Below are 17,603 nucleotides of genomic sequence, written 5' to 3'. Positions count from 1 at the left end.
GTGATATGTATTTAGTACATGTTCAGCATATTTATATGGAATTTAAATTTACGTACCATGTAAATAGTTTTTATGCTTAAAGGAATTAAAAATATATATTTTTTCTACAACATTTCAAACAGAGAAACTGAGAAGAAAGCATCATGAAAAGATAATAATTTCACCTGTTTTGAGAAAAACGACAGGCGTTGAATTCTGCAAAATTACGAAATTTATTTTAAAATCACAGAATTGAAGTGAGACAATCATTACTAATTAAACAATGAAATTTAAACAACACTGAATACCCAAACTTCAGCTTATAATGTTTCAACTTAAACAGATTGAAAATGATGTAGATAAAACAGACGTGTATCCATAGGATACCTAATTTTCACTTAATGCTCGTGGTTAGACATGTAAACTGAACAAAGACGGTGATTACAGACTCTAAGGACTTTGGCATTGAGGAATAATTACCCGTCGCAAACACTGTTGCTCTTACGAGTCTTGATCAGGGTTAGCGTATTGGTCTTCATCAGTATTGGATGCTGACGACGGTACGGGATAATACAAGTGGGCTTGTTCGCAAGGAATTCCTTGATGTGGTGGTTCACAGTTAAGTGTTGCTTGGCTGAAGATTGTTTCTTCTCTGCAGTAAAAACTGTATTGAACGTACTGAACAATTTGCTCTTGTCCATGTTGTGTAACGTAGGGGTTACAGATGTGGTATACCTTGCAAGCTGCCTCCATGTCTGCATAGTAACCGTACGTTTTGTTCACACAAGAAAACTGGGTATCCACTGGACTTAGTACCAGGTTAGTGTTGTCAGAAAGGGGTACTGTAAGTACCATCCTTTCATTAGCCACAACCACAACTGCAGCGAAAAACATCATGACTACAACGGTTTGGAGAATCATTTTCGACGAGGTGTTCTGAACACAAAATATAAGTTGTAATGCAATCTATTTTAGAAACTTTCCAGTAGATAATTATTAATTTTATTATCGTAATTAGTTGGGTATAATAACGTAAGTATGATCACAATTTTATTGTAAAAACTTGAAATTAGACAGTAAATGAATAATTAACTTTCCTTCATCTGTTTTGTTTGTTTTTGAATTTCGTGCAAAGTTACACGAGGGTTATCTACGCTAGTCGTCCCTAATTTATCAGTGTAAGACTAGAGGGAAGGTAGCTAGCCATCACCACCCACCACCAACTCTTGGGCTACTCTTTTACCAACGAAGAGTGGGATTGACCGTGACATTTTCACGCCCCCACGTTTGGTGTGAAGGAGATTTAAACCCCGGACCCTCAGATTACAAGTCGAGCGCCTTAGCTATCTGGCCATGCCGGACCGCTTTTTTATCTGTCCATTTATACTTCTGTGTGTGTGATTTTTCGAACTATGTTAAAAAACAATTTTACATTTTTACAATTAAAATACTGTTGTAGAATGTTTATCAAAAAGTATTTTTTATTCGCCATATTAAATGTTTAATGCTTTTTTAATGTATGAATGGAATTCCTTGTAAATTCTACCAGTAATTGAGAAATGTCAGCTCTTTATACCATATATAAGTGACTAAAAGCTTTCTAAAATTCTGAAAGACGTATGCAACAACGACTAAAAAGCGGATAACATTTTAGAAGAATGTGGCACAGGTAGTGTTTTCCTGAGTCATCAAAAAATTTCAACTTGTGCTATTCAAATACTTTACGCCCCCCAGTGGCACAACGGTATGCCTGCGACCTCACACCGCTAAAAACCGGGTTTTGATACCCATTGTGAGCAGAGGAGAGATAGTTCATTGTGCAACTTTGTGCTTAATTTTAACTAAACGAACAAACAAACAAAATACTTTACAAAATTTACGTGCTATACTGACTTATCAATTGTGAATACTTACAATAATAAAAAATGTGTAATGTTAACAAACGAATACATTATACAATGTTTGCTTTTCTCAGTTATTGTTTTGAAAGTAAATCAACTCTGAAACATTCTGATTCATGATTAATATCGTCCCAACTTCCAGAGTTATTTTAAAAGTAACAATTACTCTCCAATAAATTAAAGTATTTTTATTTCTTACCATAATGGGCAATAAGCACCAATAACTTATGAAACTTTTAAAATAAGGAAATAGATAACAGTTGCTGAACATAATAATACTATAGCACACACACATAAAGAAATAGCCGAAGCTTTCAAAGATCAACTTCAAAATACTTTTAAAACTCACACTGATCCAGATATGGATACATATTTCTACAATAAAGTCACTAATCACATATTAAACAATAAACAACAATTTGAACCAATTTTTCCAATAAGCATAACTGATACAAATACAAGTTCCAACACAGATTATACAAGCACGTTACTAACAAATGAAATATCGCTTCAAGAACTACTCGAAGCAATAAAAAAAACAAAGCACCAGGTGAAGATGAAATACAAGCCATCCTTCTAAAAAAGGACACTCCGAAATTGTTTGACCACCTAAAATTCACTTTTTAACTTATCTCTATCCTCAGGATACATCCCAGTTTCTTGGAAGCTTGCAAATATATTAATGTTCCATAAGGAAGGAAAGCCAGCAAATAAACCTAATAGCTACCGACCAATCAGCTTGACCAGCTGTGTAGGCAAAATTCTCGAAAGAATAATCAGTAATAGACTCTCCACATTCTTGGAGATAACATCAAAGTTACCAAAAGAACAAAATGGATGCAGGAAATTTAGACAAACGACAGACCACCTAATCAGATTAACCGAAACCATAATAGATAGCTTCAATAAAAAAGAATGTACTGTCGCTTGCTTCCTTGATATCGAGAAAGCATTCGACACTGTTTGGCACGATGGTCTAAGGTTCCGAATGAATGAAATGGAACTACCGCGAGGAATTATTCGCTGGTTATCTAACTTTTTGGAAAATAGAAAATGTAGAGTAAATGTTGAAGGAACTTTTTCTGAATACTTTACTCCTGAAGCTGGTGTCCCTCAGGGAGGGTTGGTTAGCCCTATACTCTTCATCATGTATGTAAACAATATGCCACTGAGGGATCCGAATCATGGATTCTCTTCACAGTTCGCAGATGATGTGGCAGTCTGGAAAAGTGCCGCAACACCCACGATAGCTTTTGTTTGTTTGTTTGTTTGGAATTTCGCACAAAGCTACTCGAGGGCTATCTGTGCTAGCCGTCCCTAATTTAGCAGTGTAAGACTAGAGGGAAGGCAGCTAGTCATCACCACCCACCGCCAACTCTTGGGCTACTCTTTTACCAACGAATAGTGGGATTGACCGTCACATTATACGCCCCCACGGCTGGGAGGGCGAGCATGTTTAGCGCGACGCGGGCGCGAACCCGCGACCCTCGGATTACGAGTCGCACGCCTTACGCGCTTGGCCATGCCGGGCTCTCACGATAGCAGCCACTAACATACAACCGCAACTAAATAGAATAAGTGAATACTGTCAAAAATATAGAATAAAAATAAACACAGCAAAAACACAACTCGTAGTTTTTACGAAATTGACAAAACACAAAAAAACAACAGAATTATATATGAATGGCACTCTACTCCAGATTGCCCCATCGGCAAAATTTTTAGGTCTGACCTATGATTCAAAACTAACTTGGATCAATCATGCGAACGAAATTAAAAATGAAGTCTGGCAAAGAACTAACTATGCTAGGAGTCTAACTGGTAAAAACAGTGGAGCATCTACAGATAACATACTAAAAATCTATAAAACACATATTAGACCTGTAATAGATTATGCAGCTCCAACATGGATAACTGTAAGCAATAAAATAATTAAAACGAAACTACAAACAATCCAAAACACACTCCTCACAACTGCATACAGAGTTCCAAGAACTATATCATCTCAATTCATTCACAAATACTCGAACATACCAACCATACCAGATAGACTCCTACATATTACAATAATATACTTTAATAAGAATTGGATGAAAAACGAATTACTGTGCGAACTAGACAGGTACCTCATACATGATGAAGCTAGTCCTAAATATCTCTCCCCAGTTAACTTATATTTTAAATATAAAAATAAATAAAAAGAAAAAAAATATACAAATTTTAAATAATAATAAAAATATATATATGTATTAAGTAATAAACAAAATGCCACTAACAAACTTGACATTCTGCTGATAGAATAAAATAATAACTATATATGAGCCACAATACATGGACATTGCCCTGAAAAGGATCAAAATAATATTCAGTTCACAGTTATAAATATCAATCCGTCAAGAACATAAGTACGGGGAGGAGGAAGAGGTCACAGAGAACCTGACCCTCCAGGGTATGAACTTTTATTACCCAAACACCGACGACATTCTTCTTCTTGCTGTTTCGACGTGATTTGAAAACGGGGAACGATTAGGTAGAGAGAGCTACGAGAAAGTATGGACATAAGAAACGGAAGCTAAAATATGTAACTTCTGAAGAGATCATCAGTGTTACTTAAATACAAGAGCGTTATTACCAAAAATATAACAAGGAATACATTATAGTCGAACTGAACGACAAGGGTGTAAGCCACAGTTCACAGCTGCCTAAATAATACCAGGGCCTTAAGGCTACGTAATACTTCAAGATTACAACCTTTGTAACAAGCGCCATCATGACATTTCTTAATACCCAAGAAGGCGACTAAGTTAAGAAGAACCTTATTGATACATTGTACTTCCGGGTTCCTGTCTTTGTATTAAGTAACACATTCATTAATACTTAAGAAGGCGCCAGGTCCTTAGTGCTATTTAGTCATTGCATTAAACAACAGATATCCAACCCCAAGAAGAAGCCAGAGTTTAGAATGAATTTAGTACTGAAGAATACTTTCAAGTAACTAGGCTACAGTTCCTAGTTTTTATAAGTGAAATATTGTAAAAGTACAGTATTAGCACAGTGGAAGAGCTTTTTATTATATAAAACGTGTTCTATAATATATATATATATAATTTGTTTCACGTCATAATGTGAAACATGCAACTTCACTAACTTCTCAATATAATCTTTTGATTTGACCTCGCACTCTTTATAATTAATACTTTTTAAACAAAGTATCCTGACAATAATTAGTACCTATGTAACCTGCGAAGTAGACAACAAACATTAAGTAGTCAAAAGGAAACGTTCAACGTTGTTTTACAATTTCATCTAAGATGTCTTCTACGTTCCACTACTGCTTACCTATAATACAGTTTCTTACCTTTGAAGAAGAAAGAGTACTGTAAGCTCCAGATAAATCTAATCGTAAATGCTCGGCTTTATAGACCCTTAAATACAAGTGGTTCAACTTGTCACGTGAACTTGCAACAAATCTTTTGCGGCTCTTCTATACTGCGTGATTGGTTAAAGTAACCTTTCTCGTTGAGTGAACGAAATAACTGGTTAAACAGCGGGTCAGAGTTCTACATCTTTGTAGGTCAAGAATACCCAACATAACATCCGGGTAATTTTAGTCCTTTTACAGTGTTTAAAAGAATGTGAAGAGAGTTGTGAAAAAAGTAAAGTGTGTGAATATTTAACACATGTTTTTTTTTACATCTAAACATAATAACTCTTATTTTTCTGATTTGGATATAAAAAAAGTCAACTTATGATTTTTGTCCATTTCACAAATTAAATTAATATTAACACATCAATATTAATTAATGTTAACACATCGATATTAATTTTACTTGCGAGACAGGAAAAAAAAGAGTAAATTTCTTTTTTTTGTAAATATTCATATCAACAGATTAACTAACAAGTTTACAACATTTGTTGTGGTAATAAAACATATATAGGCTTACACGCTAGGCTTGACAGTACTAATTTCTAATTTATTGGAGAATAAAAAATAACTGAACAAAGTAGACGTGAAATCCGTAATCGGAGGAATAAGTGTTTCTCACTAATTTATCTTAGTAAGAAATTTGAACAAAGAAAGAAGTGGAAAACCATGAAGATGTCTTATTACTGTGTCTATTCTCCGAGGTTTGGAATTATATTTTAATTTTCTCTCTTTACAATACGTTAAAATTTATGTATTCAAAATGTTTAATGTTAAGCAATGTGAGAGACACTTCTGTTGTTTTTTAAGTAAACATAAATATTATGGTACAAATTAATAGAAATTAATATTATTTTGAAACTCACATGCTTTATTCTACCACGAGAAAATGTAGCACTTTCAGGAAATATACTTTTGCCGTACTGTATTTGCAGATTGTCAGATAAAAATACCTTTGTTTCGATATTACAGAGCACAAAAAATGTTGATTTATTAACATTCAGTAGAATACATGAAAAAAAATTAATTCATTAATAATTTGTTTAATTGTAAGAAATTCCTTTTGACTAACTTTTTACATTCTCTATGCTCTATATAAAATAATTTCATTTAAACTCATTATTGTTAGATTTCAAGCTTCATGATACGCCTAAAAGATCGAAGTTCATCAGATGTTGAATTTAAGTGAAAAATACCCTAGGTTTATCCCTCATTTTCTTATTTATTAATAAATTTTTCATATCAATATATGAAGAGGGTATTTTTCTTCTGAAATCTCTGCAGTGGCACAGCGGTTGTCTGTGTACTTACAATGTTAAAACCGGGTTTCGATATCCGTGGTGGACAGATAGCTCATTGTGTAACTTTGTGCTTATTTGAAAACAGCGACAACTTATTCTGAAAATAGTTTGTTTTAATGGTTTTTAATAAGATTTTATGGGTGTGTTTCTATCGTTCAATTTTATTTCACTCTTTTCTTAAATTATTTAGTATCCAGATGATCTTTCCTACTGACAAATAATAATTTTGAGATTGTAATATCTTTCCCTCTTTCGTCAAATAATCAAACTAACTGTAGGAATTAGTACTGTCGAGCCTAGTGTGTAAACCTGTATATGTTTTCTTACGACAACAAATGTTGTAAACTTGTTATTTAATGTTGTATTTATATTAAATAGAAGTTTCTCTTTCTCAATACTATCACCAACTATTTTCGTGTGAAGAATAAGAAAATCGATATTGTATGCTAGACATAATTAGGTTCATAGAAACACCTCTGGTCTTGTAGTCTTAAAATCCGCCATAGGTGACATAACAGTAACATTGTTTTTATCAGAGTGTAGGAAGCTCTATTCATTATCAAATCAGAGCGATTCTCATGCAAAATGAAACCTTTCATCCCTAGCGGCAGTTAAATTTAATTTTTCGAGAAAAGTAAAGTAGCTTCATTTTTTTTTAAACTTTTAAAGTAAATTATAAATAGTTTTCGTTCCGCTGTAACTTATTAATGTCATAGGAAAACATGGCGGATTTATAAGATACTAAAACGTCCACTTTACACTATAGAATGCGTGTTTTGTTATAACAAAGCTACATTGGGCTATCTGCTAAGTCCACCGAGGGAAATCGAGCCGCTCATTTGAGCGTTGTAAATCCAAAGACTTACCGCTGTACCAGCAGTGGTCCATAGTAGAGTCTTTGTTTATTTTTGAATTTCGCGCAAACTTACACACGCTAGCCGTCCCTAATTTAGCAGTATAAAACTAGAAGGAAGGCAGCTAGTCATCACCACCCACCATTAACTCTTGGGCTACTCTTTTACCAACGAATAGTGGGATTGAATGTCACATTATAACGTCCCCACGTCTGAAAGCGCGAGCATGTTTGGTGTGACGGGGATTCGACTTGCGACCTTCAGATTACGAGTCGAGTGCCTTAACCACCTGGCCATGCCGGACCACATTATAGTGAAGAATACCTTTTAGTTTCACTAACTGATTAATGCGTATTAAGTCTTCAGGTGGAAATCCAACTGTCGTTTTAAAATTTTGATGTTAAGCTTTCCGAAAAGACCCGGTATGGCCAGGTGGTTAAGGCGTTCGACTCGTAATCTGAAGGTCGCAAGTCGAATCCCCGTCACACCAAACATGCTCGCGCTTTCAGACGTGGGGACGTTATAATGTGACATTCAATCCCACTATTCGTTGGTAAAAGAGTAGCCCAAGAGGTGGCGGTGGCTGCTGATGACTAACTGCCTTCCCTCTAGTCTTTACACTGCTAATTTAGAGATGGCTAGCGCAAATAGCCTTCGTGTGGCTTTGCGCGAAATTAAAAAATAAACAAACAAATTTTCCGAAAAGAAATTAATGGAAAATTATATCACATGCAGAAGATTAGTGGCTGGAACTGTTATAAAAATTATGAATGGAGTTATTATCAGACAGACGTATCATAACGAATGTGTATGCAAGTTTTATTATACGATTATTAATCCGTATTTCTGCGGAAAAAATGCCCAGCCAATGTGATTATGTTAAGTTAAATACGAACCTAAAGTCGTTTTGACGACTTCATATTCAACTACATAAACAATGTATTAACTATTTCCCCAGAAGTTATTTGTATAAAACTTAACTTTCAGGTTATGAAAAGATCGATTAATTTGCTACGAGTTTCAGAGAATTGATCTTGATTCATGTTAACAACAAAAATTACGGTGCACTAGGTATATAAAATCAGGACTGCCTTAATGGAGACCTATGATGACCAATCTGTTTGTAATCTTTGTCACTTATAAAACCTTTTAGTGGTGTTACTATACGTAGAAGTAATTATAAAGGAAATTATACATTGTAGATACTATTTTTCAAATAAAATACAAATTTGACTTATTAAACTTCTGGATAGAGAGTGCTTACAAAAATGTATCGGTTCGAGACACCATGGCTCGCGTCCTGTTATAGATAAATAATAATAATAATTGTGCTTCGCACTTTGTAACTATAAATGTTATTAGAGTGACAGCTGTATTCCATTATTCAGTCTGGTAAGTCTGATTTCAAATTTAGGAACAGATCGCACAGATAGCCTTTGAGTATCTTTCGCAAAAGCATACAACACAACCAAGCCGACAAAAAAAAAAAGGTAATATTTTCACCCCCTCAATATAAGGTGGGAAGCATTATATTCACCTCCTCAGTATAAGGTGGGAAGCATTCTATTCACCTCCTCAGTATAAGGTGGGAAGCATTCTATTTTGCCGAAACTATTGAAGAAGGAAACGTGTTTATAGGCTATTTTTTTTATCTCTGTGACCTTTCACCTTGTAACCCAGTTAGTTATTGCACTAGTTTGTTTTTCTAGTTCAAATGAGAGAAGTACTAACCCAAGAGTTTGTCTAACCACGTGTATGCTCAGATCCACCTATGGTGTGGTTGTTTTTATTAGGCTTTGTTTTGTGTATTGTGATATATTAAAAATTCGCCATGTTAAAACGTTAACTGATTTTTAACATTTTGTTCTTATTAACGTACGTGAAGATGAAAACCTCTTTTGTTGTTTTTTTCCTTCGTTTTATTTTTACTAGTTGGTAAATTCGGTGAACTGCATATTTAACGAATCTTTTTTTTTATAAATGCATCACAATTAACTTCAGACTCAGTGGTGTAGTTGAAGTTGAGCGTTACCGAGAGGTAACGCTATAAGACGGGTGACCTAGGATAAGCACGTAAGTTGCACAGTAGTTCTGACGTAGCAGGAACAAGGTAATTTCCAACACGAAAGCACGTTGTAACATAAACCTGGTGGTGTTTTCTTGAACTGTTATCCTCAAGCTAGATAAATAGGTCAATAACCTATAGATACCATATGTGCATACACGACTCAAGGCTCAACAACATGTCTCCTGCAAGTCCCTCCAAATGTAACCGATGATTTCTATTCAGAAGACCATCAAGCTGCTTTCGGTCGAGGATGTCTATGAGCATTGTATCCTTACGGCAACGTTTTTAGCCGTTTCGCCTGACGATTTGCTAAATTCTTGTTCCGTTTTTAACTGAACATTAGGGTACTTAGTTGAGAACTGTACAAGTCTGTTTGAAGACGGGTATGTCTGTAAATGCATGAGTAAAAACGAAAACAAAAAACAACAACAAAACAGAACAAAAACAAACAAACCACACACCTCTATTATAAAATTCTAAATATTTACTGCTATGGCAGATTCTTTTGAAAGTTGCTACAAGTTGTACAAGCATCTCCTCTGTGTGATAAAACTAATTTTACCTACTAATAATGGTATGTCCCTGGCAATGATGTAGATTAACTGAAATATGGAAAACTTATGTTTTAAACATAGTTTTTATAAATGCCCCATGCTAGGTGTTTGTAATATGTAAACGTGGCTATGTGATTAGTGTATTATACACTGCATATAGTTTGAAAATTGCAGAATTTTCACCTAAAAAGGCTTTCCCATTCAACTTTTGGAAATTTAAAATCACACTTTTTATAAACATGTTGTCAGGTGCATGACGTTTTTTATACGTAATTGTTGGTCCCCTTCTGAGACAGCGGCAAGTTTACCGATTCACAATGCTAAGATCAATGGTTTGATTCTCCTCGGTGGACACAGCAAATATCCTGATGCAGCTTTGCTATAAGAAAAATATACACAAAAATACAAATACACCAATTTGTATCTAAAAGAAGGAACTTCAGTTGATGGTTCATGTTTTATTTTATGTTTTAGTTGCCTATAAATATTTCATGAAAAGAATTAAAGATTTGTTTTTTTGATAAAATTCTGAAACTATTGGGAAAAGAAGTTTACAGCATCACTACATAACATAAAACGTCAAAGTAGTTGTGTTTTTATTAATTATCTTAATCACTATATTGTTATAAAATATATTTATAACGTAACTTAGATGTTAACTAGCGGGTGTATAACATTAACATCACGTTAGAATTGGAATATTAATCAACAAAAAACTTCACAAAGCAACCAGAACGAAGACAGATTATAATTTAGTTGACACCAAAGCATGGAGAAGATAGTTGAAAGATAGTAAAAATAGAGTAATTTCTAGATCAGAGCAAAGAAATGTTTTATATGATTATGATTATTTAGAGATGTTGAATCTCTGTTGCTCAGAGAATAGCCAGTCAGTCAGGAAAAGCTCCAATAGAAGGCTGCAGGCTTTCTCTAAGATAGAAAATTGTCCTACATATGGCTGATTTTCTGTACAAAACTCAGATATTATTAAGTATTTCATCAAGTGAAGAAACGTTTATCCATTGGTTGATAAATCAGTACAGTGCATTCCTGGTTTGTAGTTGGTGTTGTGTTGCACTTCAACATATCACCCTCATTCTGAGGTTTTGATTAAATGTTTATGTTTGATAAGCACCTAATCTATTTCATGGTGGCACACCATGCAACTGAGCAAAAGTGGAATTACTGTTCTCTGGATGACCGTCAAAACATACAGCTCCTACTGGTTCTGATGTTCACCTGGTAGAGAAGTATCGTAGTGTTCGCAGTAATATGTGGTCTTGTCGGATTCTACAGTAGTTGATAACTGATGGATAAAGTAGTCGTATGTACAAAGTGATGCAACAAAAAATAAAACTATTAGAATGAGAATTCGAGTCTAGTGATTGAATTATAATGTCTATAGTGTGCACACAATTAGATTTTGTCTTCCTTAATTTGTACCTTATTTCTTGACACTTCAATGAAGTAATTATGAGTTACAGTGGTTACAATATTCATAACAGTGCTTCAAGCACTTGAGCAAGATTAATTTCTACGTTGCTAATGAGTCACTTGAAAACTCCAAGAATCATAGATGTTTGATGTGATAGAATCTGATAACGAAACGGTTGTATAGTATACATAATCTTGACTTATCTGATGAGAAGAAAGATAGCAGTATTCATCTAACAGTGTGTGAAAAATTCACTTGGAGAAACATCACTGGCCCAATTAACTGCTGTTGTAATGAGCCATGGCAACAATGCTGACCTTCTTATTGTTACTGCTAGGTCTGACTGCATGCTAACAGTTAGAAGAAATTCTTAGTTGATTGAAAAGTTAGTGACAAAAAGGATGTGCATTCTTTAGTTACTGAACCTTCCGACAAATTTACACTATAAGATATGTATATAGAACATCCAGTGCTAGCAGCTTCTTTTCGCCATAGTTTGTGGATTGAAAGATCAACAGCTGACAGGTACTACTATGACTCTTACAATATCGAGCTACCGAACACATTTAGTAATAAGACACTGGTCTGAAGTATGAAGTAATTTCTCAGTCTATCTAGAGAGTTGTGGCATTTTTGCATAACAGACCATGGCTTAGAGCCTTAGAAGATAAGGATATTGGATATACTCCTGGCAAATCTACACTCATTATGAAATGAAACGCTGACAAACCAATTTGCTAAAATTATTTTGCCATGCTTTCTCTTGAAATATTTTGGTTAAGTTTTGTGATGACTTTCAATGGAAAATTCTTGAGCAAACTTGTAACCCAAATCATACGTCAATGCAACTTTGTGTTGTATTGTCAAGTAAGATTTTATCTGCTGATTCTGTATGTTTGTACCAGTCTTCTTGAAGCGCAATAATTTGTACCATTTAGGTGAATATTTATTAGAGATATTTTTGTGCTTATATGGTATAAGTACATTGTTCGACTCTTACATGGCAACATCAGTGAAAATAATATGGGGAGTTGCGCTGATTATGTTATATTACATTGCAAATAATTTTTATATGTCGTCTCTGGTGTTTTTACTACAATAGTCTGTGTGTATATCCTACATTTGATGATAAGATATGTGATTGGGACGGATGGCTATGCCAGGAACTGACACTTCTGCTTATTTCTGTCAGTAATTACTTTTCATGACACAACTGAAGTAAGTGCTAGGTGGTACTTGAAAGTCAAATATATGTGTTTAGCGCACGTGGAAGTTTCGACCGATAACTGGTCTGTTTTGTTTTGTTTTGGAATTTCGCACAAAGCTACTCGAGGGCTATCTGTGCTAGCCGTCCCTAATTTAGCAGTGTAAGACTAGAGGGAAGGCAGCTAGTCATCACCACCCACCGCTAACTCTTGGGCTACTCTTTTGCCAACGAATAGTGGGATTGACCGTAACATTATACACCCCCTGGGAGGGGGAGCATGTTTAGCGCGATGCGGGCGCGAACCCGAGACCCTCGGATTACGAGTCGCACGCCTTACGCGCTTGGCCATGCCAGGCCCTAACTGGTCTGATCTTGGTTTGTACGTTATCAGGTTTCACATTAAACTGTTACATCACCTACGATAAACATGCACTGATTAATATAGCAAGTTTAGTGGGGGTGCGTGTTTGTCAGTCTGTGTAGTATTCATATTCAAATGTAATACATACAAGGGTATCATTGTTAACGCCAAATAAAAATTGGTTTGAATATTGAAATGTGTGTTTTGCAAAAACTGCAGTGACTGCTTGACATCACAGTGACAGTAAATTATAATAGATCTAGATGTTAAGAAATAATATTTTTTATTTATTTCCAACCTAAAATAGCTGGAAGAAACCTCGTGGGCATATTTCTTTCTTTGGAGTTTCTGGAAATATCTTGTATTTGGAATAATTAATACATATTTGTAGATTTTTGGAATGAAGAAGGTGAACTCATAACTCCTGGTTCGTTTAGAATGATAAGAAACAGAAAATGGCTAATTTTTCAGTAGCTGTAATTTAGAAATATGTTTGATTTGTACAAAAGAACTATTTGTATAATTTACAGATATCTCTAAATCATTTATCTTAATATTTTATTTTTGAGCAAAGTACGTTTTGTGAAACAAATATTTCTTAGCTATATTTATGTTTCGTGCTAGGGGATAATTGTGATGTTGTTTATATAAACATTGTTTGTTTGGAATTAAGCACAAATCTACACAATGGGCTCTCTGTGCCCTGCCTACCACAATAGAAACCCGGTTTCTAGCGGTATGAGTCTGTAGACATGCCGCTGAGTCAATGGGGAGCATATGTAAGTATATTTTGGGTTTTATTACAAAATGATGCATGATTGTGCTTTTGATTCAAATTATATTGAAATTGTGTTACAGAATAATTTGGTACATACAATACAAAACCTTTAGGGTTAGAAGCATTGGTCTCTGGTTGTAAACTGCTTAGATTTAATTTACTACTAAAGGTGTTGTTTTCAACCCCTTCGGCGGTGATGCTCCACTGTTCTAATCACTGATAGAATAATTCACATGTATGTTAAGTGTGCTCACTGACACGGTCTGCCTGATCAGGGTTTGACTAATACAACTATATGTTGACTATCCATTAAAGGTCAATGAACTCAATAATGACAAGCACATTCTCGTAATAGAGATATGAATACGTTTATTAGCCAAACTGTTAAGTGTTGAATAATTTTTTCCTGGAAAAATGGCAACCTGATTGATCATTACCTAGTGAACTTCTGACTAATTATCAGTTGAATTGACTTGGAGAGTTTTCATTCTTAACTTTTGCTACATAAAATCTGGACTCTCGAGTTCTGGCTATTGCCATTTTTTTATTCCGCAAATATCAGTGAAGCTTAACTGTAATATATTAACCTCAAAATGAAAGAAACGTCATATTTACTATAATCTAAAAATGAGAAACTTACTGGGTGCCTATCATTCCAGAGTGTTGCCTGGTTCTTCGTTATCTGATCAAGGAAGACCTGTCACCAGCAACAGAAGGTTTTTTGGCCCAGTTTGATATGGCTTCGACATGTCAGCAAGACAAACACCAACAGACACATATCTGCATCAGAAAACCAAGGTGTCTCTTGAGTTAAATCTGCAAAGTCAATCATTTTGATCTTACCACGCAGTTGCTGGAAACTGGTTTTCTGATGCAGATATGTGTCTGTTGGTGTTTGTCTTGCTGACATGTCGAAGCCATATCAAACTGGGCCAAAAAACCTTCTGTTATCTCAATGAAATAAATATTCTGATTAAGTTTTGTCATGACTTTTGATAGAAAATTATTGAGCAAACTTGCAACTTTAATCTTACGTTAATAAAACTTTGCGCTGTATTGTCAAGTGAGATTCTTCAGATTTTTACTATGTTTAGTCACATTTAAGATAAGAAGTATTTGTTTCTGCTTGTAAACTACTTAGTTTGCAGTACTAATATTTCCATAGTACAGTGTCTATATTGCTGTATTCTCAAGTGAGATTCTATTTGCTGATTCTCAATGTTTGTACCAGTTTTCTTGAAGTGCAATAATGTGTATCAGTACAATTATCTGATTAATTTGCAAGTTAATATTAATTAAACAATACTTTTATTGATGTTGGTTAATACTAAATAAATATTTAATCTTCAGATTAACTAAAGTATTTGGTATATTGTCTATTTGGTGAAAGCCATCAAGAAGCACTATCAGCAAACAACCAAGTGATGACAGCATTATGCCTTGTAGAATGGTATACACATCACAATAAATTGAAACAATGTGGAATATAATTTGAAGGAATTCGCAAACTTTTTAAAAACTGACATTTTTCACGATTCAAATGTCTGAACAAACGGAAAAATAAAATTTGGTTCCTTATCCGATGAAAGGAACCTCTTCGACACGAATACAAGATTTAAATTAGTTTAATTCAGTTTCAATCTTTATATCATAAACCATTGGAGCCACCAGTGCTAGGTCCAGACAATGAAATAGACAGAGGCCTGAAGATGACGCATTTTGAAGGGTGGTCATTATAAAGGCTGTTGACACGTGAAAAATAGTGTTGTCCAAAAGAGCTGATGATTAGGTAGTTAAAAAGTACAATTCAAATCGCTCCCCAGTGGCACATCGGTATGTCTGCCGAGTCACACCTCAAAAATACGTGGTTTCTATGCCCGTGATGGGTACAGCACAGATATCCCAGTGTGTTGTTTTGTGCTTTATTCCAAATAAACACTTCAAAATAGTCATACAGAGAGTCTGGAATATCTCTTCTAATAGAGAAAGAACACAAAATCTAAAGAACCTTTCAGTCCCCCTTTTGAGGGCAAGCTGTCCTCACGTTTTGGCTCGTAAATAATGATTATATATGTTACATTATCTCTATATTTTCTCGTTCTTATATGTTTAATTTGTTCTTCATATGTGTTTCTTTCAGAATATTACATTCATTCTGCTTTGTGGTAAGTTATGTTTAGCTTCTAATATATCTAATTTCATTTTTAATTTAATATTTTCACAGACCTTATTCATTTTTGAATCCTTTTGTACTTGATAAATTTTATTTCTTGTTCCAATTTAATCGATTTGTCTACTTACTATCCGCACTACGGTATTAACACTCGTACAATGCACTCACATTTTAAAGTATAAGGAAATTTTTATGGTATAGTGTAGGTTTGAACATGGCTAACCACTTCTGAAATGAAAAACTCTACAACACGAAGGAAAGAAAAGAGTAGGATACCAGGAGAGAAAGAGATTTAGAAAGACCCCATGGTAAACTGTATGGTTATTGAAAATGTGGTTATATTTATTTTTGGAATTTTCCCCCTCTTCCAGATAACTCAGCGCAAATCTGAAGACTTATTTTTAACGCTAAAAATCTGGGCATGGTTAATTCATCAACCTAAAGGATTTGAACTTCTGAGCCCAAGTATGTAACTAGATCTCGAATCGGTCAAGAGGTGACGGAGCAATTAGCTAAAATTTTGCACTTGAAAATCAAATAAACAAACAAATTCAGAACTGTAAAGTGAGCCTCTCAGCGGTTGCTATTAAAACCGTAAAAAAAAAATTAAATATCAAAGTAAGTCACAGTAACAAAAACCCAAACTTTGAAGAATTTTAATTCTTGTTTTTATATATTTTGGTTAAATAAACTTAAATCGACCAGTCAAATGGGGCGTGTCTCGAAAACTGTTTAGAAGAAAAATGTTATTTTCATAACAACTTGTTAATTATCTTGAAACACAATCAATAATAGAACATATGTTACGTGTTTTATTTCTTTCATTTTATTTATAATTAATTCACTGACGTACAAAAGTTTTACGAAGCAATGTAATAAGACACATTCCATTAAATATTTATTTTAATACCGATGTTTGTTTTAGTTAAATATATATTTAGAAATGCATGTAACTTATACTGTTGAATACGTATTGTGAAGTTACCCACTATTCCTCAAATGTGTAGAATATTACTGAGTTTAAGAATCAACAATATATGTTTTACGAAAAAATTAGTGTATTGTTGTCAACTGAAATTTCGAGAACATCACCTAAAGATTATAAGACGTTGTCATCGCAACACGTGGAGAGACAATTTTACATTGTTGGTTTTCTACAGTTAGTATACTGTAAACCTTGGTAGTTATAACTGTGATTAACGCTTATTAATCGGAAAACTACAGATACTTGACCAGGAATGATTACAGTTTTTGAACATTACAAACAGTTTAACTTCAGTGAATTAACTTCGGACATTAGTATTTCTATAAAGGTATTGTATAACTCTAGTGGAAAAACTAGCTATTTGCCCGTTATCTGTGTATCTGTGTATCAACACAGAATTAATTCGCTCATCGTGAACTGACGATAAAAATATTCAGTTCCATACCAGATATAAGACTCGACATTATTTGTAAGTTTGTGAAACTTTTGTATATAAATAACTATTTTTAATAACTGTTACTTTAAGTTGTATTATTGTTTCTATGTACAAATATACATGTGTCAAGAAAGAAAACTGTATCAA

General features: G+C 34.2%; 1 protein-coding gene across 1 annotated transcript; it reads right to left on the bottom strand.

Moving 5' to 3' along the window:
• Positions 1-242: 242 nt before the first annotated feature.
• Positions 243-5,392, bottom strand: LOC143238112 (uncharacterized). Its single transcript, XM_076478069.1, has 2 exons — positions 5,239-5,392; positions 243-915 (listed from the first exon to the last, which is right to left on the bottom strand). Exon 2 carries the CDS (start codon positions 898-900, stop codon positions 481-483), a length of 420 nt encoding a protein of 139 aa, XP_076334184.1. The 5' UTR covers positions 901-915; positions 5,239-5,392; the 3' UTR covers positions 243-480.
• Between the last annotated feature and the right edge of the window lie 12,211 nt (positions 5,393-17,603).

The sequence above is a fragment of the Tachypleus tridentatus genome, chromosome 13, assembly GCF_004210375.1.
Source record: "Tachypleus tridentatus isolate NWPU-2018 chromosome 13, ASM421037v1, whole genome shotgun sequence".
Taxonomy (NCBI): Eukaryota; Metazoa; Arthropoda; class Merostomata; order Xiphosura; family Limulidae; genus Tachypleus; species Tachypleus tridentatus.
Note: the sequence above shows the minus strand (reverse complement) of the source record. Positions and strands in the feature narration are given on the sequence as shown.